Source organism: Gilbertella persicaria (genome assembly GCF_025201335.1).
Source record: "Gilbertella persicaria strain CBS 190.32 chromosome Unknown B0P05scaffold_33, whole genome shotgun sequence".
Classification (NCBI taxonomy): domain Eukaryota; kingdom Fungi; phylum Mucoromycota; class Mucoromycetes; order Mucorales; family Choanephoraceae; genus Gilbertella; species Gilbertella persicaria.
Window position 1 is genome coordinate 220550 of NW_026251994.1, and position 23591 is coordinate 244140.

The window sequence follows — 23591 nt, forward strand, 5'->3', positions numbered from 1 at the left end:
TCATGATACTTGATCTCTCTTTTTTTTCTAATTTTTTCCAGGCAGGAGGTTATAACAAACAAATAGACGTTTTAAAATCAACTTGTGGGGGTTATTTTTTACAGGCCTTATTAATTTTTCCATATTACTATATTTACACTACAAGTATATTACACAGGTGTAGGTGGAAGTGGTTTTTGCCACTTGGCTAATGTCTGATCTAACACAAAAAGCTTATTTTTCTCCATTTCCAAGGTTGATTTAGCGAGCATTCGAAGTGTCTTGATCATTTTCTTTGGATGTATGCATTGAAAATGTGCGAGCTCATCGGAAATCATCTTGTGCGATTGTTGAATTTGAGCGTCTGTTTGGTTCAATTCATTCATACTCTATAGAAAACCAGTCAATAACGAGTCATTACCATATATTACTTTACCTGTATCATTTTGCTCTTTTCTAGTTCAGCACGTCGTTTAGACTCTTTAGCTGAAAACAAGCTTTGCCAACTTTTGGATATCTGAAGACCTTCTTTTTGAGCTTCTATGTTATCTTTTAATTGGTTTCTTTTTTCAAGTAGCTCAAAAGGTTTTTGTAGAGATATCTGTCAACGCATTCAGTCTTATTTTTTTTTTCAAGTGCAAATCATCCTTACCAAAATGCCTCCTACAACATCAACGTTTAGCTCACTGACTTTTAAGAAATGAGGCCATAAGGAAACAAACTACAGGCTATTAGTCTCCTCGTATATAATTCACCACTCTTTTTTTTTATATACCGGCCGCTGATATGTCATATTTGCACACACTTGAATGGTCTCTATCGCTAATGAATTAAGTGAAAACATGTCAGATGCATTCTTTGCTGCTGCTGTTTTATTAGCAAGAACTGCCATTTGTCTTTCCAATTCTGAAAATAAAAAGTGAGCTATTTTGGATTTGTTTTTTTTTTGGCAAACCTTGTCCAACAAATAATGCTTTCTTGGTGTTCAATACTGCATTTAAATAGAGTTCTTTTAATGGCAACATGGTCTGTCGAATATAGCTTAAAAAATATTCTTCATTTTTGCTGCTCATCACACTACCATTCCCATTACTGCTAATGACAAAAGGAATGGTGTCATTGATCTTCTCGAGCAAGAGTTTTCGCCTCGAAAATGATTTGTCTTTAATCACAGTTCGCTGAAGATTTGTTGAACAACGAGTGAATGAAAGAACCAAGTCATGGTATCGAAGAATAGGATGGTCAAGTATCCAATCCATAAATGCTTGTAGCTTTCCTAATGTATTCTCCATCATGAAAGGAGGTAATGTTGGGTCTGAAGTGTGCTCTAATGTTGGTAAAAATACTTCAGGCATTTCATATAATAGCTCGGAACGCAGAAATAGAAAGTCTTGTAGGCTTCTTTTGACTGTTCGCATTGTATCTGGTTTGTTTATCTATTTTTTTTTAAAAAAAGGGGGGGGATTATTTTATTGTTTGTCTATCATGTTTTACCTGTCCACTTTTGATAATGTAATACGTTTCTGTTTGTTTGTTTTCATTGATTTGTGTCACTGATCTTGTTACTGCCCAAGTAAATTGATATGCACTACATTTTGCCATATGATTAGAAATCGATTCTGCTTTCAAGCAAGATTCTGCAAAAAAAAACACATTTAATCTTTTTTTTTTCTGGTTTATGCATATACCTTCGATACAAGCAATCATTTCAGGGACTTTACAAATTTCAAGTGCACGTTGATTTCTCAAATTAACCGCATCAATGATGACACCATGCTTCATCAATGCTTTGATAAATGCAATCGAATCTGCCATTAAGTTTTGTGATGAAGGTATGACTCGAACAGCAGCGTGAAGAGGTGTATCACCATACACCCAATCTCTGATATGAACAGCATCCTTGAGTTTTTCCACAATAAAATCCAAACTGTTTTCTCCAAAAGAAGCATGGTTTTTCTTGCCTATACAGGTAGCAATTAAATGAAGCAGTGTCTTTCCATCCTTGTTTACATGCAAAACTTGTTTTTTCTTTAGTTTTGTTATCAAAAGTTCAACAAGATCCAGTCTTCCTCGAGCAGCCCAACTCATAATAGGCAATTGATTGTTTATATCGACAGAATAGTGAATCATCACATCGTCTGATAAACCATGGTGTTCTAACATGTACTTGAGAAATTCAACATGACTGCATGTATGATAAAATAGTTCGCCCTGTCTATTCTTGTGTGATTTGAGTGTATTGTTCATTTGACTTAGGATATAGAGTAAGAAATCTAAAGAACCTTGTCTGTTCCGAACAGCAATGTGAAGTGCTGTTTCTTGAGTGATTGGGTTGATGTGATCAAGTAATGCTTTATCCTTTGCTGATTCAATCAATAATCGCAACATATCAGATTGATGAGTAGCGCAGACATATAAAGCTGCTGTGTAGCCCATATTGTCCATGTCAAGAATTGAGCCCAGTCCAAAAGGATCTCTTTGAAGCAACAATCGAGTCGTCTCCAAATGATTGTGTTGTACAGCACATAAAAGAGGTGTTGATCCTTGATCGTTTCTTATGCGTGTACTGCAAGTATCAAGCAAATATGCTACAATGTGTGTTTGTCCATGAATACAAGCAAGCATAAGTGGAGTGTTCCCTGCCATATCGCGTAGAGTATCATGTGTAGCGTTATATTCGTTAAGAATCATACGTTTGACACAAGCAAGATCACCCGTCTTAATAGATGACCAGAACCTTATATTCTTTCTGGACAGAATAGACAAATCCGAATAAGTAGTGAGAATATAGTCTAGCACACCTTCAAATGTACTAAGAGCATAGCCATATCTTCCACTCACAATATTACGCTCAAATGTATAGTTCTAATAAAATAAGCATGAACATGTATGCAAGCATCAATCGCATTACCTTCATATACACCAAGTTGGCAGTAAGATGAGGTACTTTACTCCTGATCAGTGTCATGAGTAACAAGGGAATCAAGGAATCGGAATCAAGAAAGTGATCTGGACCATCTCTTGTGAGTTCAAAAATAGTCTGAAGCAAACAATCTAATTTGTCTGCTGGTGTTCTGTATGAACCAATTTTCTCAAATACAGCAATAGCTAATTGGACTCTTCTTCGTTCATCTTTGATAGAGTCAGGCAATGCAATTTGGCTGAAATCCAATTGCTCCATATCTTCTAATGCCAGACTTAATTTTCTGTCTTGAGGCAGTAGAAATTGAGTGATTTTAAAAAACGCTACATCATATGTCATATCCATAAGATAGCTTTTTTTAGGTGAGATATTGTTGTTATTAATAAGGCTTCTTACCTTTCAAATGCACTATAGAGTCCGTCTGAGTCTAGCTGATTCATATTGATATCATCTATCATCTTATAGAATAGAATATCAGTTTTTTTTTTTTTTTTTTTTGCATAATGAATATGGAAGAACATACTTGGTATCCTTCGTTCAATATGGTTTCCATGCATTCATGTAATGAATTCAGCGAATCGCAATACGTTGAAGTATCACAGAACTTTAATATTAGCCCATTAAATTTTTCTGCCACATTATTCTCCATAGGTATCATAAAGAAGAAGAAAACAATAAAAAAATAAAATGAAATATTCAATTGTTTATACAGCAAGTCACAAGGACTATATGACTAAATAATGATTTTACACTTTCTATTGTTATAGTGAGGAGTATCATGATGTAGTGAATAGCATAATTCTAGCTTTTTTTGTGGTATGATATTCCTTTTAAGTCTCTGTGTACAACTCATGTACTGTAGAAGCGAATATACATTCGGTAGTTTTTTTTATTCGGCTTTTAAAATTCTTCGTGTGGCATTTATGCAGATAAGTACACCATTGAAAAAAATTCGTGTATAATTCTTGAGTTTCATTTGATATCAACAAATACGAACCTTTGAGTGGATTATTCCTATTATAATTACTATAAAAGCAAACAAGTATTGTAAAAACTCTACCATGAAACAGAACGGGTACCATATTGCTATAAACTAAAGCTTTTTTTTTTTAATTATTAAAGAAGGAGAGATTTAGGAAAAAACATTGCAAATGAAAGTGTAAAAAGAACCGCTATTTGGCAGTTTGCGATGAATTTTTTTATGTTCAGGAGCAAAGTGTCACCAGAATAGTAACATCAAGCAAGCAATTCAATTATGCAATCCTCTTTTAAGGACACTTCTATTTGAACCTTTGTACAACTCTATACGCCTCGATTTATCATTGGAAATAACTGATTGGCTAAGAAAAAACTGCATAACCATTTCCTATTTCTCCCTTTCTCTCTCCCCCTTCTCTCTCTTTTTTTTTTTTTATGACAAGCAGTTTACAGTTCCTGAAGCGTTTCTCTAGTTGTGAAGTACCGTTGTTCTATATTATTATACATGTTGTTGATACACATTGATAGATTGCTGATGCTCTCATTAAACTTGGAAAAGGACCATGGGCTGGATATATACCAGATATTGATCTTTGGTCACCCAAATATTGTGAGGGAGACACGCGCATTATAGGCCCTGCATTTACTGTTAAGGTAGATAGTGTCTTACATGATGAATATTTATGCAAATTAGATGGTCGAAAAATCAGATACAACTTCACCTAAACCTACTGAGCATTTCGTAAGTTCTCTTTCATATTTTACAACTCATCATGAACGCTTTTTCTTTCTTTTTAAAAGGCAGACGCGGCTCATGAAGGATCCGTGGTCGTCATATCAGCTCCTCCAAGTAAGTAAAAAAAAAAAAAATAGCGCGAAAAACCGTTCTAAATCTGATATTTTAGATGTCAAAAATGCAGTGTGGGGAGGCCTCATGTCAGCCAGGGCTAAGGCAAAAGGAGTTCAAGGCGTAGTGATTGATGGTCGCGTCCGTGACTTAAATGAACATCGCCAAATGGGTTTTCCTGTAAGTGCCCTTTTTTTAAGGTTTTTTTCTTGTATTTATTCACATCATCATGAAGGTATTTGCAAGGTCGCACTCAATTTTGCCACAAAACGCCTTTGTACGACCATCAGAAATCCAGGTTCCTATCACACTTTCAAGAGAATCGCCAGTGAAAGTACAACCAGGTGACATCATAGTTGCTGACTTGGATGGTGTCGTCTGTATCCCTCAAGATTTAGTGGATAAAGTAATTGAGAACTGTGAAAAGTATGTAGCGATTGATGATCAATGCATGAAAGCACTTAAAAATGGACATGGAGTTCAAGAAACGTTTAGAAAGTATCGCGGCACTTGACGCTCAGGCCCATCTAAATTACATATTTGACAACTTTCTCTTTATGTCTTTGGATTGATTAAATAACGTTTACTTTATTATTTATCATAATTAATAGAATTACAGGGAAAAGCATATAGAGTGATAAGAGTGGGAAGAGGGTATGAATAACAAGTCTTTTTTTTTTTCTTTTTAATAGCAAGCGTAATATCATAGAACAAGAAAAGAAGTTTACAGTAAAATATACATATAGATAGAAAAGAAACATAAAAGGTTAGAAAGGACAAAAAGATTGCGACTGATAGTATGGTTGTTGTTCAAATGGCAGAGCAGGTAAGGAGATTTTATGAGTTCGCTTGACGGGTAGATCATGATGGCTCAGTTGATAATCTTCATTTTCGTCAGAAGAAGAAGTAGTGGAGGAAGAAGAAGAAGATAGATTACTGTTTGCATGAAAATAAGGTTGCTGTGTATAATCAAAAGGTGGTGATAATGATGTAACTGTTTCTAGTTCCGATTGTTGTTGTTGTTGTTGAGTTTGTTGTTGTGTATTTGATGATTTACGTGATTTTCTAATTCCTTGTAAGGTTCTGTAACGATTAAAGCATGTAGCACGTTTGCGGTGCGGAAGAAGATCCGAGATTTGGCCCCATGTTAGTCTTTGAGCAACTCCTTGACGAATAACATTGTCTTCATACTCTGAAAATCTGCTTCTAGGTTTGCCAATCATGTTTGGATGCATCATTTCCTCCTCTTCGTCTTCGTCCTCGTTGGATAGTTGATCTATTTCAAGTTCTTTTTGTCGTTGGCGGTAGTAATTGTACCTGTTTTGATGGTTGTTTGAAGAAATCACAGGTGTGGATATACATCTTGAGCGCAAAGGTCTATTGCCAGCAGCTGGTAAGGGATTAAGCAAATCAGAAACTAATAAAAATGTAAGCCAAACAAGTCAACCAGCATATTTAATTTATCTAAATTACCATTCATTTCGTATGTAGAAAGAAGAGAGCAATAAGAAGATTGGAAAAAGAAGAGTGAAAGAAGAAGAAAAAGAGAGTTTGATATAGAGTCTTTATATATAGAAGAAAAAAAGTTTTGGCCTGAAAAGGCAATAACAACAACATCACAAAAAAAAAAAAATTTTTTTTACTTTTTGTAAGAAAAGCCAAAACAACAACAACAACAACAACAACAATGGCGCCTCTTCACTAAAATAAACTGCTTTTTGTCAATTCTATTGTTTTCCGTTACAATCATTTGTTTATTTTGGTGCTTGACCACAAAATAAAAGCGTATTGACTACACAAAAAAAATTCTATTGAATTTTCAAATGTCAATAAAGGATTTGATTATTTACTGCCTTTCTATTGTTTAACAAAAATATTCTTTTTTCCTTTTTTTGTATTTCTCTTGCTTCATATGCTATTGAAACCCAGAGGTAATCAACTGGACCCGCATTAAATTATGCGTGCTGAATATCTTGTGTATGCGCGTGTATTGTATGACAACCATTTTATTTGTTGTCACTACTTCTTTTTTTGTTGTCGCTTAGTTATTTTTTGTCTAACCCTGAGTATAAGCAACACTTACAGTAGTACAAATAAAACTTGATACACACGCACACACACAAAATTCACATACAACAACATCCAACTATTAGTATTGCATAAGATCAGTATGTAATTATCGTGTATTTAAGATTGCATAAAATACTCTTGCATAAAATTTGTACGCCTTCGCATCTTTTTTTATGCGTATCTAGAATCTTGACGACATGTATAGTCTAGTCCCGATCAAGCTTACACTGTGTAAATTCAGGTCCAAGCACATGTGTACCTTATTTCTCACATTCGGTGATAAATGCATAAAAAGAAGCTTGGTTTTACGTAATAGTGTCAATGAATTTGCTGTATTCTGCAAATGATTTTTTTTAATATTCAATTAACTAGCTCTGAATGTTTGAACTGAGAAATTGGATTCTTTATTTTCAGAAGATAACAGAGTGGTGATTCTATCAAAGACGTCTTTCTTGGAGATATATAAAAGTGATTGCATTAGAACCTGCCTTAACGTGATCCGCATGGTCAAGGTCTCGCAAAAGACGCAGTGTTTTTATATCGCAATATCGCTTTTTGAATTTCATGTCCATTACGTTTCATCCAAGATAGCCCTATTGTAATGCTTTCTTGGCGTTAAAACTCTCTGCACTTGGTTATTTTTTTTATGCTTATCAACTGGTAAAACATATTTGATACGTATTTCTCTTTTTTTTTTTCGTGTTCATTTATTTGAAAAGTTATAATCACTTAGATATACAGAGAATAGGTCGTTTTTATTTTTCTTTCTAGAGTAGACGGAGTATTTTCCTAATTAATGAAAGACTTCTTATAGCAAGACATGGCTATGGTAAGTCGACAGACATCTTTCACCAAACAATAATCATCATTTCTACTAAACAAATCAACAACAAGAGAAACAAAGTCTAGAAGACAATAAAGAGGAAAAGTAATTGCGTAAGCATGTGTTTACAAATGCGGAAGACAAATTCGAGAACTGTGATCACAGCAAAAAGTGTCATCTTATGCATATAGGCGGCGTTTATCAAGATATTTAGTGAGAATACAAAACAATGAGTAATGCTTACTTTTCTTAGAAGATCAATTACATCACCATATCAAAAATTTCGCTGCTCATACTGAATTCAAAAGATATTGTATAAAATAACTAACTTTCTTTTGTGTGCATCAAAAACATAATTTATTTATAGTCTCTTTAATAAATTAAGATAAACGAAGCAACTTATTTTACGTAATAAACTTTTTTTTTTTTTTTTTTTTTTTTTGTATTCTGTAAAATAAAAAATGTCCCGTTTTATTTTATAGTTGATGATTGGCTATGATCCTCTCTCATCAATTAACTGGTCCTGAATATTTAAGCTGAAGACGGGATTTTGTTTTCAAAAGATGAAAAAAGCATGAAGGGATAGCTGTGGTAACTACGCTTAAAGGCATATAGCTATCTTTCTCAAAAGACAAGTAGATGTCTGAGAATATCAATTTAACATAATCCACATGGTTAAGGTCTCTCAAAGATATTAAATATGTGTAACCTATTTCGATAGTTTAAAAAAGAAGACAAAAAAAAAAAAAAAAAAGAGAGAGAAAAAGAGAGAGAGAGAGAGACAGAGAGAATTAACCCTTTTGGTAATGTAGTTTTTACCACAATGGCACCATATCAATTTATTGTCTCTTCTTGGCTTCCTCTCTTCATGTTTCTCTTTTCTAAATAACAGATAGCCTTTTTTCAATTAGTAAATGTATAAATATACAGTTTGCCAAGTGAATGATACAAGAGAGTTTGTTAGCGGAAGAGAAAAGCATCTTGTCCTGAAAATTTTTTATAAATTAATAGTTTATACTTATTGTTCTTGTTCCTTTTCTTTCTTCTTTAATTCATTTTACACTCCTTTAGCATCTCTCTTTCTTTCTTTCTTTTTTTATGCGAATTACACTCCTTACTGCTTTTACTGCCTTTTTGTTCTCTCTCGCTGTAGCTCAATCTTCTTCTGCACCTTTTTATATTACGAATCCTATAGAAGGTACTGTCTTTAAAGGAGGTTCTAGGTAAGCCCCCCCCCATTTTCAAGTAAAAAAACCTCATTAACTCGATTAATTATAAAGTGCTTCAATTCGTAAGTCAAATGCTGCTACAGTTCAAACATGTATTAAACCAGTTTAGAATGGTCAAATGGCCTTGATCAAATTGCAAAAGTCAGTCTTTTAACAGGCACAAACGCCTTTACCATGCAGTCTACTGGTATTACGTTCAACATCAATGGCAGCTTAGAAGAATATACTTGGAAAGTAAGATAGAAACGTGATTTAATACCAAATTAATCTTTTAAATAAGGTACCTAAAGATCTTCCTCAAGGTGCCACTTTTGCCATAAAGATTGATTATACGAAAGATGGAACTGTGTAAGTAACACAGCTTTATATTTCAAGTATTGATCAAATGTGTATCTAGTGGTAGTACATATTCAAGTCCCTTCTTAATTACAAATACAACAGGAGCAATTGTAACCGAATCATTTGTCTCTACCAAATCAAGCATTGTATCCTCTTCTTTGCCTTCTTCCACAATTGGTTATGTGTCTCTTACTACAGTTGTACTCAACCCTGCTTCTTCCATTGCTTCTGTATCGAGCATCAGCAATGCCAATATCAGCAGTGCTAGTTTCTCAAGTACAGCAGCGTCCCTAAGTATAACCACTGTACTTCCACCTTCTACAACAAAAAGCATTTTTTTGCCTTCAAGCGCAACTGCATTTGCTACTACCACACCTCAAATACCTAATAATGGATCTAAAAAATTACCTGCAGCATATATATTTGCTTTAATGAGTTTAATACTAGTTTATTTACATTAAATAGATAGTGGTATAGTTTAAAAGAGTCCATCATTTCTGAATAATTGCATATATTGGTAGCTTGTATGAGCAGTAGTAAACTCATGATTACTTAGACCTACTGCTTCATAATTGTATTCGTATTCACAAGAAAGTTGAGCTGTTGGAGGAACAATGGATTCCACAAACTCTTGGAATAATACACTTGCATTATTGGGGGTAGTACATGGATGGTAGTCAACCTAGATATGCATGTTTAGTCTCTCTATTGATATAGCCTATGGTCACTTGCCTCTAACAATAGCCCCTTGTAAGTAGATCCTAACAGGATATTGGCTACTCGTAGTGTAAAATCACCAATTTCATAACTTGTACCCTTATATTCAACGCGTTAGATCTCGCTTTCATTCATAAACATATTCGCTTTACCTCTATAGTAACACTCTGTCTCAATTGCCATAGATTCTTGAGACGCGAAAGAATGATTTCCATTTCCTTTTCTGCTTCAACAACTACACTTCCATCTACCATACAATACACATGACCTGGCTGTTGCGCAAGTGACACTTGATACAATAATTTGCTATCTTTAAGCGCCATTTGTTGTCGACTATTATGGTCACGAAACACTTTAAACGCAAGCGACCAAGGTCCAGTGTTTTTACCGTGTAATGTCTTGGTAACATGTTCTGCAATAAAAGTAAAGTCTCTCATGCCAGTTGCATTCTTCCATCTAACAAGGCTTAACAAGATGTTAATTCATACTTGCTTGAAATTGTCTTTACCATGTGACACCCATTGTATCAATGTTAAATAGAAAGAAACGAGTGGCTTGGAATCTTTTATATTTTAGGATTAAAACTCCGTAAAGTATATAAAAAACGATGAGGAAAAAAAAGCTTCATCGATCAAGTCTTCATCATGGGTAACTTTTTCTCCAAGGCTTCTTCTTCATACCAAGTACAGACTGGTAGCAAGAGAGCACTTGAATCAGATGATGCTGAAGGACAAGACTATAAAAAGACACGTGTTGAAAGGGTGTTTGTCAAGGAAAGCAGTGTTGGTATTATTGCCTATGTCAACCCTCATATCCAAGGTTTCCATAGTATTTTGAAGTTTAGGTAAACTCTTGCTGGTTTCGACATTACAATTGATGGTTTGATAGAGCAGAAGACTTTCTTGTGAATGAAGTAGATATGGAAAACAATATTGTTCACCTTACTTCCTTAGCACCACCTAATACAAAGGTAGACAAGGTAAGAGAAGTTAAATAGACAGGAAGAGATAGATATACTGATAAATGCAGAACATTACCTATGAATACTATGAAGCTTCTGTGTTTGATAAAGCAGTCAGTCATATTTTCGATCAAGTATTTGCTGAATCATTCAGAAGTTTCCTTGATGCTCCTGAAGACACGGAAGCTGTCTTGACTGTCACCGTAAGTTGAAATCATCGCATTCATACTCTTATGATGAATTGTTTAGGCTGATAAAGAACAACGTCTTGAATTCTATAAACTTGTTGAAGCACATTTAGAAACCAAGGTGAATTGCCGAGGAAAAGATGGGCAACTTGTTGTTCGATGGCCTTCAGCTGCTCATTCTGATGGTAAATGTAGCCATGATGGATTCATACTCATTGTTAATAGAATTCATTGATTGGAAAGCACTTGGTGGTGACTATTTACAAGTGAGCATGCACAAATCTGGCATTGATACAATGAATGCCATTAATATTATTGCCAACAAAATCAAGTAAGAAAACTCAGTGTTTTTTATTTTAACTTATCTGTCCTAGTGTTCATGCAAAGAACTTTGGTTATGCTGGTACAAAAGATGCTCGCGCCATTACTACACAAAGCCTTACATTGAAGAGCGTCAAGCCTGGCCGTATTATTATGGCACAAGAAGAATTGAAGAAAAGTAATATCTATATTGGCGACTTCAAGTAAGATACATACAAAAAAAGGGGAAGGAGAATATAGCATGTCTAACATGTAATTTAGATTTGTACCAAAGGGTCTCACTTTGGGTGATTTAAATGGTAACCATTTCACAATTGTACTTCGTGATGTAAAAGGCGCAAATGAACAAGACTTGGAAGTGTCTTTACAATCACTCAAACATAATGGTTTCTTGAACTATTTTGGAATGCAAAGATTTGGTACAAGCATGGTATCTACACATAAAGTAGGATGTGCTATTATGAAAAAGAACTATCAAGAAGCCTCTGATTTGATTCTTAATCCCCGTGAAGGAGGTAAAGAAGAATATAAACTATAGCATGCTAATGATATTGGATAGAACGTGAAGAGTACTATAAGGCTAGAACGCTTTGGCAAGAAACACATGATGCCGAAGCAACCCTTGCTGTTTTCCCTAAGCGCGCTTATTCTGAAAGAAAGCTTTTGAGCTTCTATGCAAGATATCCCAACCATCATGCCAAGGCTATTAAGAGTGTAAGTAACCTATGTTCACTTATGTGTACTTATATATTTTCTAGCTTCCTAAAAACATGCTCTCCTTATATTCTCATGCATACCAATCATATATCTGGAACCGAGTTGTTTCTGAAAGAGCAAGACTCTTTGGTACTGACAAGCCAATGGTTGGTGATCTTGTTCTTGTTGATAACAATAAAAACACAAAGTCCAAGCATGTCACTAACAATGTGGGTAGACGTGACCCTGCCAAGGTAAAGCAACTATAAAAGAAGCAGCCAGGTCTAAATATTATACATAGCGCAAAGTACCTAAGGTCCTTACTTTGGAAGATTTGGATAATTATTCAATCACTGATGTTGTCTATCCTTTACCTGGTAGACAAACTGTCTACCCTGATAATGAAATGAAAGAAATTTACAGAAAATTCTTGGGTAAGTTTTAAAGATTGATATGTTAAGCTAATACCGTCTTATAGCTGAAGACGGCATTTCTCTTGAAAAGAAGGAAAACCATTTTGAGTAAAGTATATATGTGTTATTTATATTTATCTGATTTCTGTGTAGTGGTTTGAATGGTGACTATAGAACCATGCTATCAACACCTTCACAAATGAGCTGGTCTTTTATTCGTTACAACGATGCAACAGAAAAACTCTGTAATACAGATGTAGATAGACTTGAAGGCAAGCCAGGGCCTGTTGGTGTTCAAGGTAATTTTATATAGAGTCTATATGGCACAGAGTTAACATGTGTTAGACGGTAAACATTTGGCCTTGAAAGTGGAATTCACACTTGGTACTAGTCAATATGCTACTATGGCATTAAGAGAAGTCATGAGAGCAGAAACCTCAGCTCAAGCTCAATCTTCTATTTTGCATGACTAAAAAAAAAAATAAAATGCATATCAAATCGTTTCTGAATAATGCAAGATAAGTCAAATTCTAAAGATAAGGTACTACCCAGTAAGTATACTAGCTTATCAATCTTTTACATCATGCCATTTAAATTCAAAGTCAACTTACTGAAAACTCAGTTCCTCACGTAACAGTTGGGAAATCATACTTTCAAATTACTACAGTTTAGCGAATATACCGTTACTTAGTTTTCGATCCATCTCCCTCTCTTTTTTTTCTTTTACTAAATTTGGACGAGCACTAAGTACAGAAGTTCCCTCTTCCCTCCCTCCCTCCCCCCCCCCCAAATGTTCGTTTACCTAAGAACTAAATCCGGTTTTATTGGCTCAGTTCGCTTTTGGAGTAGCTCAATTTTTGTATTTGCATCATTTATTACCAAAATGAACTTGGGTCGAATTCAATCTTCGTTTTCTTATTCTTTTGTTTTTTAAATGAGGACAGGAAACTAAATTCCAATGGGCGGCCTTTATCTTTCCGATGGGCTGTGTCTTTTTCTAAATATGTAGATTTTTACACCTTTTTCAAAAATACAGGCACGCTTAATGGAAATTCATCAGGCATGAAATTTATGCATCTCGAGAAAACAAAAGTTTTTTTCTTTCACAAACTAACAAATGAATCTCGAAATGTCTACTTCTAACAACTCAACTATTAGTCGCTCTTACCAAGAACGTGAAGAAGAAAAATACTGGGATGTTTACTACCTCAACAAAGTACGTCCTCCTCAAAGTATGATCAGTTACACTGTTGGTTTGTCTACATCAACTGTAAAAACAGTCATCAATCGAATAAAAGAAACTGGTTTGTCTTTTATCAAGATCAGAAACATGCTTAAGAATGAGGCGGAAAATGAGAAGGAAGCTCTTGACCTTAAACATAAAAAGGGCATATTATTTGAGAGTTAAATAACTTTCAAATAATATGCCCTTTTTATGGGTATCGATAGTTTTATTGTAGAAAAAAATTTGCTTAATATTTTTTCATGTCAAAGTTAATCGATTGACAATGCCGTTCCATTTTAACCCATCAGACTTCTATTTGTTCAATCTAATTCAGGAAAAGGTGTATTTAGAAAAAGACACAGCCCATCGGAAAGATAAAGGCCGCCCATTGGAATTTAGTTTCCTGTCCTCATTTAAAAAACAAAAGAATAAGAAAACGAAGATTGAATTCGATCCAAGTTCATTTTGGTAATAAATGATGCAAATACAAAAATTGAGCTACTCCAAAAGCGAACTGAGCCAATAAAACCGGATTTAGTTCTTAGGTAAACGAACATTTGGGGGGGAGGGAGGGAGGGAAGAGGGAACTTCTGTACTTAGTGCTCGTCCAAATTTAGTAAAAGAAAAAAAAAGAGAGGGAGATGGATCGAAAACCAAACAAAAATACTGTATCGAGAGAAAAATACCACCTGAAATATGTGATATCGGAAACAAAATTAAGAAAATATACTGGTATATTTTTTTCTTTGTGTCACTAGATAACCTATCGAATCTCTTCCATATAAAGCGATAAATTTGTTATCTATTTTTCTCTTCTTTTCTCATTATCTTCTCACAAACTACAAAATGGCTAACTCAAACAACGTTTACTTGAAAAAAACTCGCTATGGTAAAGACCTTGTTCGTCTCTTAAGAGTATACAAGGAAGGCAGTATTCAACATTGTACTGAACTTACTGTAAGTTGAACTACTTTAAAACAAACAAACTTAACCTTTTTTTAAGGTTCGACTTTTATTGGAAGGTGATATCGAAACCTCTTATACTAAGGCTGATAATTCTGTTGTGGTTACAACGGGTAAAGTATTTCAAAAAAAGAGGGTGTGTATGGGGATATTAAATGATTTGGATAGACACTTGCAAGAACACCATAAACATTCTTGCCAAGCGTAGTGAAAATGTAGACAATATTGAAGTATTTGCTCAAGAAATTACTGAACATGTCTTGAAACAATATATTCATATCTCTGGTGCCTTTGTCGACATCATCAAACATAAGTGGACTCGTCTTTTGGTAGATGGTAAGCCTCATCCTCACTCTTTTGTTCGTGATGGTGAAGACATTCAAACCACAAGTGTTGCCCATTATCGTGCTGGTAACGAAATTCACATCACTTCCGGACTTGATAAGCTTTTGGTCCTCAAGACCACTGGTTCTGCTTTCCATGGTTTCTATACAGATGAATACACTACTTTAGTTCCTACTTGGGATCGTATCTTTTCTACTTCTGTGGATGCCAAATGGACCTTTAGTTCAAAGTCGGGTGCTGTTCTTCGCAACATTGATTACAAGACAATCCATGCTGGCGTTAAGCAAATCACCTGTGATACTTTTGCTAAGGATGACTCTGCTTCTGTTCAAGCTACACTTTATTTAATGCAACAGCAAGTGTTGGCCAAGTATCCTGAAATTGCCGAAATCTCTTATGCTTTGCCCAACAAGCACTATGTAGGTATTGATATGAGCAAGTTTAACATCGATAATGCTGGCAAAAACACCTCTGTTTATTATCCTCAAGCAGATCCTTCTGGTAAGTGATCCTTTTTTTTCTTCATCAAGTGTGGGTGACTTATATTTTTTTTTATAAATAGGTCTCATTACTGCTACTGCTGGTCGTAAAGAGTCCAAGTTGTAAGTTGAAGGATGCTTCCGATCATTATTTTTTTTTTATATGTAATATTTATCCATACCTATGTTATGGATCATATATGAATATGATCCATCATAACACAAAATCATTTCTTGAAATTATCAACTTGTACATTTTATACAATAAAGAGAATCGTTTTTGTATATCAAATAAGAACAAACAGGATTGTTTTTAGTATTACTACGAGACTCTATCATATAAAAAAGCATAAAAAACTCACATCGAAAAATAGAAGATGAAATCAGTTTGAGTTACTCGTAGGACAGACCAAAATTTATAACTTTAAAAAGACAACAGGTCTATCTGACTTTGTTTTGAGCTATCCTTTGGCGATTGTTTGGTTTTTGGTCCAAATACCAGCCTGAGACATCAATAGCATATCCTTTGGACCAAAAAGTTTATACAAGATTAATTTTTAGATAGTCACCATAATACAGACACATAATTCAATAGTTGGATAATATCAAACTCACAAAGAATATAATATCATCATCTTTACAGATGGAAACTATAGCCCTTAGGTAACAAAAAAGAATCGTTTACTCTAAACAACAATACTATTTGTCCCAATTCAGTACATATCAGCAAGTATAGAAAGTCCTTTTTTAAAAGCCTCTGCCAATATAGACATAAATAGATTTTTATCTATATTGATTAAGAGAGTAGCAATAAGAGGTTATTCACCAAAATGAAAAAGCATGAGTCTTGTCTATTAAAAAGGTGTGCACATAAAGGTAGCACTAAACCTGTCTATACACGCATAAATGCTCCAAATACCTACAAGCAATATTCACTAACATGCGCAATACCTTTGGCGCTGATTTGAACCAAAAAAAAAAAAAAAAAAAAAAAAAAAAAAAAAAAAGCGACACGTATGTTTTTGACCTATAGGGGATCCATGGAAATCCATGATGAACAGAAACTTTTGGAATGACCCAATGCAGGTCGCATCTAACTGAAACGAGGTAATGCCATGCCTAAATACTTATGAGAAAAAGAAAGCGTCTTTATTAAGATGAAAAAGGCGAATTAATTAGAGCATCACTTTCAAATATGCATTCAAAGTTTGTTGTACAATGTAGTCAGCACAAAAGAGGCTCTTTTCAACAGATACTGCTTAGTAAACTGGCAATTATTCTTATATCATTAGAAGTGCAGTTTACTTTCGAGTAAGGTCTGTTATAATATATAACGCCTTCGAGGTAAAAGGAACAGCTTTGGATATGATAAACAATGATAATCATATCATTTTGCATGAATAAGTTCAGGTAAACATAGTGACTATTTTTCCTCGTTTTTGTTCATCGAGTACCTAAACAAAGCCTCATTTTTTCTTTTCTTTTCCTTTATCTGTCATCATCTTTTTTGCTATTAAGCTATGAGCCCAACTCATCCCGATATTGATTATGCCAATAAGGCCATTCTTGCTCCTATGGTAGAAAAAATCTTGCTTCAGTATCATTGGTAGCCTAATAAAGCCTTTGAATAGGTACGTATTGGAACTTTGCCTATGCGTTTAGTTGCTCTTAACTATGGAGCAGGTAAGATACCAATTCGATTATGCCAATTATATTAATGTCTGGTATAGATCTTGTTTGGTCAGAAGAATTAGTAGACAAACGTATTATTGGATCAGCTCGTCAAGTGAATCGTAAGTACAATGAGTATTAGTCATAGGATACCTAATTCAAAAAAAAAACAGACGCCACAGGCACTATTGATTATTACAAGGGAAAATCATTGACATTCAGCACTTGCGAAGCAGAAAAAGGCAAAGTGATCCTTCAGTTAGGTACAGCCAATGCTGATTTAGCCTTACAAGCTGCATTGACTTTAAAGCAAGATGTTGCTGCTGTGGATGTGAACTGTGGTTGTCCTAAAAAGTTTTCTATACAAGGTGGCATGGGTGCTGCACTTTTATCTGATCCAGACAATCTGAAGAATATTTTAACGACACTAGTACAACATTCTGGTATTCCAGTTACCTGCAAAATCAGATTATTAGAAACAAAAGAAAAGACACTTGATCTCGTCAGAATGATTGCATCTACAGGTGTCAAGGCACTCACTGTGCATTGTCGTACAAAGGAACAGCGATCTACCGAAAAGGCCAATTGGGATGCATTAAAAGATATTGTGCAAACAGTCAAGTCAGTGACTAATATTCCTGTTATTGTTAATGGTGATGTGTTTGAGTATGCTGATTTTGAAAAGGCAAAAGCAATGACAAATGCTGATTCTGTCATGGTTGCTCGAGGTGCTCAATGGAATCCTTCAGCATTCAGAAAGGAAGGTTTGTTGCCTTTTGAAACAGTTGTTCGAGCCTATATCAAGAAAGCAATTGATTTGGATAATCTCTTTCAAAATACAAAGTATGTTTTGTTGAGCATGAATACCGAAGATACAAAACATACCCGCTCAGATTTATACACCAAGATTCAGCGATCGAAATCAATGCGAACTATTTGTGAATTGTTTGATTTGGTAGACTATTACGAGGAAGCAGTAGCCAAACAAAAATCAAGATTAGAAGAAGCTGAAAAGAACCAAAATACTGAAAACGCCAAGAGAGATAGAGAGGAAGAGCAAGTTACTAAAGCAGAAGAACCTGTAGAAAAGAAAACCAAGACAGAATAAGTAGTTTTTTAATAGATAATAAAATAGATTGTTATGTAAATAGTACTGTAGAATAGATTTGTTTTTGCAATTTCACTCTATTTGCTTAAAAAAATTGTTTGTTCCATTAAAGAGATGTATTTTAATACCCTCAATAACGACTTTGAAGTAGTTCTTTTTCAATATTGAACTATTTATTCTGAATAAGTTGAAATTGTTTATCATTAAATATAAATATATATATTATTGGTTAGGTAAACTTAGACGCCTTGCACGATACGAGGCCAAGTTTCTCGCATCTACAAAGTGATTGTTAGTAACACGATCTTATCTGTATATTTCTGTTACCTTTTCATACAATTCTGGCTTAGATCTGATCAAGAAAGTTAGACACAACTCGAGGGAAAAGAGACTTACCTTCTCAAAGCATCAGGATCCTCTGCAAGACATACAAATGTGGTAGCAACACCACTTGATATTACAGTGGAAATCGAAGAAAACATAGAAGCACCAACCAAGAAGCACATCATAACAACCACGGGTGTCATATTGCCATTTTGGTTATAAGCAGGTTGAGTAACGATGAGATAAATATAGCCTAGTAGACCACAAAGTACCCCAACTAACAAACCACCTATGATTGAATGACTTAAATTAGAAAAGATGACTTTCTATGCTGTATACTTTACCCATAAATAAGACATTGCCTATAATATTGTCATTAATCATGGCTTGAATACCACGATCTTTAACCAAGGTCCAAGTGCGTCTTGCAGTAGGCACAAAGGCTTTTCCATAGATAGCCACCCCGCTAAAGGCATAGTAATTAAACCATTCCTGTTTCCCGCAAATTATCAACATAAGACTAGACAATATACATTTGTACTTACAAATAAACCAGCTGCGCAATTGACAATACATTGAATAATACAAATAAAAAATGACATGCATGCGTTGTCTACATTTGCTCTTGCAATTTGCAGAAAATATCGAACCAAATTGATGATAGCTATCAACAATGCACCAAAACAAATAGAGCCAAAACTGGTAGTTAATGCTCTTTTAGCACTTCCCCAAATAGGATGACGGATACCATCGTTCAAGAAATAAACAGTGGCAAACAGACCTGCAAGAGTGACGTGTGTCACATAAGTGATTACCTGAGATGTCCAATAGAACGAGAACACCAAGAATACCATGGCACAGTTTAGCTTTGAGTTATTACTACTGGAACTATACCAAGCTTGGTAAATGCCAATTACTGTAAACATAAATAGGAAACTGAAGGCTGTTTGAATGACAAGTGAGATAAAACCAACCAATATTGTAGTTGGGTATTTTCGCGTAATACTTGTAATTGTTTCCAACATGACTACATAAAATATGATTAACCATTTTGTGCTTTTTATTCTCAAACAAACCTGTTGCAAATGGAATTCGACTTCTCCACCAAAAGAAGCAAAAGACATACAACACAGAAAAGATCAAAAACACAATAGCAGCAGAATAATAGTGTACAACAAAATAGTAAATTGTAACACCAAAGTAAACCAGAATTGATCCGATAAATGTGATATAGATCAAAGGTCGAGGAAACCTATAAATGTTAGTAACAAGCTTTTAATGTAATGAAGAAACCCACATATTTGCGATAATTAGATAAATAAAACTAATACCGAAGCCTACGATGCCAGAAAAACCAAAGATTTTGAGTGTGTCGGTATCAAATGTCAAGCCAGGATACGCATTATTTGATTGTGTACCACCATAAGACCCTTTTTTACCAATGTAAGTCTGAATGCCTACTACTGCTAAACCAATAAAAGCACCGAGATTACATAACCAAAGAATGGTTGCCCATACATCATTCCATCCTGAAGGAAGTTTTGACTTCTTATCTGTTCCACTATGAGGTTGTTGATCGAGTGGAGGAGCACCAAAATTGTTTGTTGATTGCTGCTGACTATAGTTTGGCTGTTGACTATAATTTGGCTGTTGAATGTAGTTTGGCTGCTGTCCATAGTTTGGTTGTTGCCCATAAGCTTGTTGTGGGGTAGGTTGATAACTTTGTTGTTCACCATAAGGTTGCTGAGTGTATGCATTTGTAGGAGGGGGAGGATAATATTTCTGCTGCTCTTCTGGTGAATCCGTGTACTGTGCAGGTGGTTGGTACATGGCTTTTTTTTTCCAAAAAAAAAAAAAATAAAATAAGAGGAAAAAAGAGGAAAATGACACAGAAATCATGCAATTTATTGTTTCTAATGTGACACAAATACAAACTATAATAAATCTGTCAAGATAGCACTCAAATCTTGTTCTGATAAAGATGTTTGTTCTTCGCTTTGAAAGAGTTGCATTGGTACATTCAAGTCGTGAAACGTAAAAATGCTATTCAAGTCTTGCACCCAATTACCTTCATTTGTAAACCATGGAGTATCGTTAAAGTCACTACTTGTAGCTGATGACGACATTGGTGAAAAAGAATTAAGTGATAATAGTGCGTTGTCATTTAATGTTAAAGGAGGATGCATGGTTAAAAATTCAGTAATGGAATTTTTAATGATCTCTGCTGTTTCCCATTTAAACCAAATGACAGGCATAGTCAATATTGTTTCGGCCAATTCTAAATAATGTCGTACTTTGTCTGTTGGAGCGACTTGATAGGAATACATGAGTACTTGCGCGGCTGCATCTATACTGGAAATGACAATGCCCCGAGACAAGAAATCGCTTTGTTCAGAGTGGACGTCAAAGTTTCTTAGATATACCAAGGACTTGTCAATTACCTCAAAGCTCTCTGGAAGTACTTTGTTGATGTCTAAAATATTTTTGACATTTGTTAGATCTAGCGGCTTTAACGAGTGCAGATCATACAAAATGAATGTGTGCCTATGATCATTTTGACTCAAAGTATTACTATGTACAAATGTAATACAGATTCTATAAAACAAATAAGAGAGATCGAGTGTATATATCTGTAAAGGAGACCAGTTATGACAGTTCTGTTGGTTGAATTCTTTAAATTCGTCCAGTATTTTCTGCAGACTGGACTCAACAGATTCTACAAGCGGAGCGTCTTTGGGAATCTTAAAGTGCTTCTTAATAATGTCTGGTGCTTTCGTAGGTTCTCCAGAGAATTCATTTGGCAATGCTAGGGCTATCTTACAGCTAAATCTTGCAATGACGGATTTGATGTAAAATGTCTCGATAAGATAGCGGTATGATTCAAGCGGTCTAGGATTATCGCTCTCTACATCAAGCTGATACGACTTTGACATATGTATTTTGGAAGGAGGGAGAGGATGATTATGACACATTATAGCTGCTCGAGGGATTCGATCCACTTTTTTTTTTGAGTAAAACATAACATTGGCATATTACTTACATTCAGCACATCCACGTACTATAGACTCCAATGCAGCCCAGAAGGTCATAGAAAGAAGCTCTTTCTCAATACCGCTTAGCCCTGGAGACATTGTGTTGTCAAACAAGCCCAATCTTACCGCAAGCAAGCATGATGTACCAAATAAAGTCATACCTCTCTTTGGAAATCCGAATGTAACCTCAAATGTCGCCAATAAAACCAATGCTTGGTATCGGCTTGGCGTCGCTTCAGCTGTTGCCTTGGCAAGTAGTATATGAGCATATTCCAGAAACGGATTTCGCTTGTTTGTATTCAGTGCATTCCATAACTCAAGTGGTTTTCCTTCTGAGATTGGGGATATAAAAATGGTCGTACCGTATACTACAGAGAGTAAAACAGGATCTGCTGTATCTGTCCAATAAGATTGCAGGAGCAGTGTCTTGTTGAACAAGATTGAATAAGGATGGATACAGAAGAAATGTTCGATCAGACGAACAGCTTGTTGAGGCGGTAATGAGTTGAGCGGGTTAATCATAAGAGAATTTTCTGTAGGTGTCTCGAAAAAAGACTCTGTATGATCATATGCCAAGGCAGTAGCTGAAAAATCTGGTCTTACATAATACAATAATTTGAGTCTCGAAATACGCTGTACCAATATATTACTGATATCAGCACTCATGTACACAAAGAAGTGTACTAGATTGTCAATGTGAATCCTAGGGTTGACAGTTGAGTAATCTCTCTTGCTAGTAAGCTGAAGTTGCCCTTTTTTCTTTTTGATAAAGCCATCTAAACTAGCTTGTCTCGAGAAATAAGTCGAGAATAGAGTGTTGATGTAATGATCCAAGTTATGATTTTGTGAATCATGAAGATAGAGAATAGGAGCCATAATAGGAGTTGTCGTCAAGTTTTGAAAAATGAACTCTCTGCAAATAGAAGAGCGAGTAGCAATTGCGGTCGACGATTGCAGCTTGGACAAGACAAGTTTGTTCATCACGGCGTTCTTTGGTGGTCTACCAACTGCACCTGGTTTCTGATAAACACAGCTCGTTTGTCGTATTTGACAGCGTTGGCAAGGTTTCTCACCGTCGCATTTAACTTTTTTAGCTCGACAAGCTAAGCAACTCACTTTACGTTTTGCCATGCAGTAGTATTATTACAAATAGACAAAAAAGGTGAAATTGGATCTCAAAATGTATTAAGCTTTTTTTTAAGTGCAGTCACCTTGTATTACTATGTGAAGGAAATATGTAGGCATTGAAAAATGTAAAAGATACGGCAAGTCTCAATGTATTAATCGTAGAAGAATGTTTAAGCTTACGTTGCATAAATACAGCCCTGATTTAGCGTTTAGAATACAAATAGAACGTCCATTTAGGCAACAGTCCTTGCAAGAACACCAACATCAATTTACTCTTTTTTTTTTTTTTTTTTTTTTTTTTTTTTGCTAATAAAGATCAACATTTCAATGAATACGCTGATGGCCTCTTAAGCCTCGTGAGCCTTTAAATTTAAAGCGAAGAATTATTTGTTATAATTGATTTTAGTTTTGAATTCATGATTGTCTTTTGTTGTTTAATATGGCGCGCAATCTTCTCCAGGGACACTGAACAAGATCAAGTAAATTTGTATGACTCCTACGTATATATGAATTCCCTCCTCTAAAATAACAGTAACATTTTTGCTGAAAACGTCTTGAATCAAAGAAAGGAATTTCAGTCAAACCAATCTGTCTTATTGATTGTATTTAAAATGTCGTTTTATTCCACAAAGACAAAGAAAGGAAAACAGACAAGCGATCGATTCGAAAGCTTGTTATCTGTGTCCATTTATAATTTTATTTTACGACATCTCAAAACAACCACATATTTGTTCACAACTTTATCCACAGGTCTTATTGTAGATTAAGAAAAGCTGCATCTGCAAATTAAAGTACACTCTGTGCATAATGAAACAACAATAAAGCAAACAAT

General features: G+C 34.9%; 10 protein-coding genes across 10 annotated transcripts; 5 read left to right on the top strand and 5 right to left on the bottom strand.

Moving 5' to 3' along the window:
- Positions 1–149: 149 nt before the first annotated feature.
- On the bottom strand, positions 150–3560 carry B0P05DRAFT_589294 (uncharacterized protein; the record flags this gene model as incomplete). The annotated part of the gene is made up of 10 exons (XM_051582725.1): positions 150–368; positions 416–580; positions 632–700; positions 755–885; positions 935–1415; positions 1474–1616; positions 1668–2844; positions 2891–3254; positions 3299–3360; positions 3426–3560. The coding sequence occupies 10 exons, from the start codon at positions 3558–3560 to the stop codon at positions 150–152; spliced, it is 2946 nt and encodes a 981-aa protein (XP_051432703.1).
- A 742-nt stretch (positions 3561–4302) lies between these two features.
- Positions 4303–5307, top strand: B0P05DRAFT_551080 (ribonuclease E inhibitor RraA/Dimethylmenaquinone methyltransferase). Its single transcript, XM_051579313.1, has 6 exons — positions 4303–4360; positions 4409–4534; positions 4575–4622; positions 4682–4730; positions 4786–4907; positions 4963–5307. The coding sequence occupies exons 1-6, from the start codon at positions 4316–4318 to the stop codon at positions 5239–5241; spliced, it is 669 nt and encodes a 222-aa protein (XP_051432704.1). The 5' UTR covers positions 4303–4315; the 3' UTR covers positions 5242–5307.
- Positions 5308–5494: 187 nt separating this feature from the next.
- Positions 5495–6207, bottom strand: B0P05DRAFT_573458 (uncharacterized protein; the record flags this gene model as incomplete). Its single annotated transcript, XM_051581512.1, has 2 exons — positions 5495–6144; positions 6201–6207. The coding sequence occupies 2 exons, from the start codon at positions 6205–6207 to the stop codon at positions 5495–5497; spliced, it is 657 nt and encodes a 218-aa protein (XP_051432705.1).
- Positions 6208–8658: 2451 nt separating this feature from the next.
- Positions 8659–9649, top strand: B0P05DRAFT_639369 (uncharacterized protein; the record flags this gene model as incomplete). The annotated part of the gene is made up of 5 exons (XM_051583710.1): positions 8659–8843; positions 8901–8911; positions 8959–9083; positions 9130–9197; positions 9247–9649. The coding sequence occupies exons 1-5, from the start codon at positions 8719–8721 to the stop codon at positions 9647–9649; spliced, it is 732 nt and encodes a 243-aa protein (XP_051432706.1). The 5' UTR covers positions 8659–8718.
- Positions 9609–10427, bottom strand: B0P05DRAFT_551087 (mediator complex, subunit Med20; the record flags this gene model as incomplete). Its single annotated transcript, XM_051579314.1, has 4 exons — positions 9609–9870; positions 9921–10004; positions 10058–10370; positions 10414–10427. 4 exons carry the CDS (start codon positions 10425–10427, stop codon positions 9667–9669), a joined length of 615 nt encoding a protein of 204 aa, XP_051432707.1. The 3' UTR covers positions 9609–9666.
- Positions 10428–10488: 61 nt separating this feature from the next.
- On the top strand, positions 10489–13268 carry B0P05DRAFT_551094 (pseudouridine synthase). The gene is made up of 14 exons (XM_051579315.1): positions 10489–10749; positions 10794–10884; positions 10935–11069; positions 11116–11239; positions 11280–11385; positions 11429–11578; positions 11637–11890; positions 11935–12089; positions 12134–12325; positions 12373–12505; positions 12550–12592; positions 12638–12783; positions 12830–13035; positions 13107–13268. The coding sequence occupies exons 1-13, from the start codon at positions 10550–10552 to the stop codon at positions 12955–12957; spliced, it is 1857 nt and encodes a 618-aa protein (XP_051432708.1). The 5' UTR covers positions 10489–10549; the 3' UTR covers positions 12958–13035; positions 13107–13268.
- Positions 13269–14464: 1196 nt separating this feature from the next.
- On the top strand, positions 14465–15798 carry B0P05DRAFT_551099 (urate oxidase). Its single transcript, XM_051579316.1, has 4 exons — positions 14465–14666; positions 14713–14785; positions 14841–15518; positions 15580–15798. Exons 1-4 carry the CDS (start codon positions 14556–14558, stop codon positions 15621–15623), a joined length of 906 nt encoding a protein of 301 aa, XP_051432709.1. The 5' UTR covers positions 14465–14555; the 3' UTR covers positions 15624–15798.
- Positions 15799–16977: 1179 nt separating this feature from the next.
- B0P05DRAFT_551107 (uncharacterized protein) lies at positions 16978–18387 on the top strand. The gene is made up of 4 exons (XM_051579317.1): positions 16978–17073; positions 17128–17179; positions 17227–17289; positions 17341–18387. The coding sequence occupies exons 1-4, from the start codon at positions 17017–17019 to the stop codon at positions 18273–18275; spliced, it is 1107 nt and encodes a 368-aa protein (XP_051432710.1). The 5' UTR covers positions 16978–17016; the 3' UTR covers positions 18276–18387.
- B0P05DRAFT_551113 (plasma-membrane choline transporter-domain-containing protein) lies at positions 18372–20453 on the bottom strand. Its single transcript, XM_051579318.1, has 7 exons — positions 19897–20453; positions 19676–19851; positions 19145–19626; positions 18944–19091; positions 18672–18888; positions 18603–18627; positions 18372–18553 (listed from the first exon to the last, which is right to left on the bottom strand). The coding sequence occupies exons 1-7, from the start codon at positions 20427–20429 to the stop codon at positions 18515–18517; spliced, it is 1620 nt and encodes a 539-aa protein (XP_051432711.1). The 5' UTR covers positions 20430–20453; the 3' UTR covers positions 18372–18514.
- A 30-nt stretch (positions 20454–20483) lies between these two features.
- Positions 20484–22796, bottom strand: B0P05DRAFT_551115 (uncharacterized protein). The gene is made up of 2 exons (XM_051579319.1): positions 21640–22796; positions 20484–21597 (listed from the first exon to the last, which is right to left on the bottom strand). The coding sequence occupies exons 1-2, from the start codon at positions 22760–22762 to the stop codon at positions 20534–20536; spliced, it is 2187 nt and encodes a 728-aa protein (XP_051432712.1). The 5' UTR covers positions 22763–22796; the 3' UTR covers positions 20484–20533.
- Between the last annotated feature and the right edge of the window lie 795 nt (positions 22797–23591).

Bases quoted from the DNA above. Each gene is read 5' to 3' on its own strand.
- B0P05DRAFT_551107 (XM_051579317.1), top strand. From the start codon at position 17,017: ATGAGCCCAACTCATCCCGATATTGATTATGCCAATAAGGCCATTCTT. The intron at 17,180-17,226 runs GTAAGATACCAA...TGTCTGGTATAG, and splicing joins TGCTCTTAACTATGGAGCAG to ATCTTGTTTGGTCAGAAGAA. The intron at 17,290-17,340 runs GTAAGTACAATG...AAAAAAAAACAG, and splicing joins ATCAGCTCGTCAAGTGAATC to ACGCCACAGGCACTATTGAT.
- B0P05DRAFT_551094 (XM_051579315.1), top strand. From the start codon at position 10,550: ATGGGTAACTTTTTCTCCAAGGCTTCTTCTTCATACCAAGTACAGACT. The intron at 11,070-11,115 runs GTAAGTTGAAAT...TGAATTGTTTAG, and splicing joins AAGCTGTCTTGACTGTCACC to GCTGATAAAGAACAACGTCT. The intron at 11,240-11,279 runs GTAAATGTAGCC...CATTGTTAATAG, and splicing joins TTCAGCTGCTCATTCTGATG to AATTCATTGATTGGAAAGCA.
- B0P05DRAFT_551080 (XM_051579313.1), top strand. From the start codon at position 4,316: ATGACAAGCAGTTTACAGTTCCTGAAGCGTTTCTCTAGTTGTGAA. The intron at 4,361-4,408 runs GTACCGTTGTTC...ACACATTGATAG, and splicing joins AGCGTTTCTCTAGTTGTGAA to ATTGCTGATGCTCTCATTAA. The intron at 4,731-4,785 runs GTAAGTAAAAAA...CTGATATTTTAG, and splicing joins CGTCATATCAGCTCCTCCAA to ATGTCAAAAATGCAGTGTGG.
- B0P05DRAFT_551099 (XM_051579316.1), top strand. From the start codon at position 14,556: ATGGCTAACTCAAACAACGTTTACTTGAAAAAAACTCGCTATGGTAAA. The intron at 14,667-14,712 runs GTAAGTTGAACT...CCTTTTTTTAAG, and splicing joins AACATTGTACTGAACTTACT to GTTCGACTTTTATTGGAAGG. The intron at 15,519-15,579 runs GTAAGTGATCCT...TTTTATAAATAG, and splicing joins TCCTCAAGCAGATCCTTCTG to GTCTCATTACTGCTACTGCT.
- B0P05DRAFT_551115 (XM_051579319.1), bottom strand. From the start codon at position 22,762: ATGGCAAAACGTAAAGTGAGTTGCTTAGCTTGTCGAGCTAAAAAAGTT. The intron at 21,598-21,639 runs GTAAGTAATATG...CAAAAAAAAAAG, and splicing joins AGTACGTGGATGTGCTGAAT to TGGATCGAATCCCTCGAGCA.
- B0P05DRAFT_551113 (XM_051579318.1), bottom strand. From the start codon at position 20,429: ATGTACCAACCACCTGCACAGTACACGGATTCACCAGAAGAGCAGCAG. The intron at 19,627-19,675 runs GTTTGTTTGAGA...TATTTTATGTAG, and splicing joins TCGAATTCCATTTGCAACAG to TCATGTTGGAAACAATTACA. The intron at 19,092-19,144 runs GTAAGTACAAAT...TGCGGGAAACAG, and splicing joins ATTGCGCAGCTGGTTTATTT to GAATGGTTTAATTACTATGC.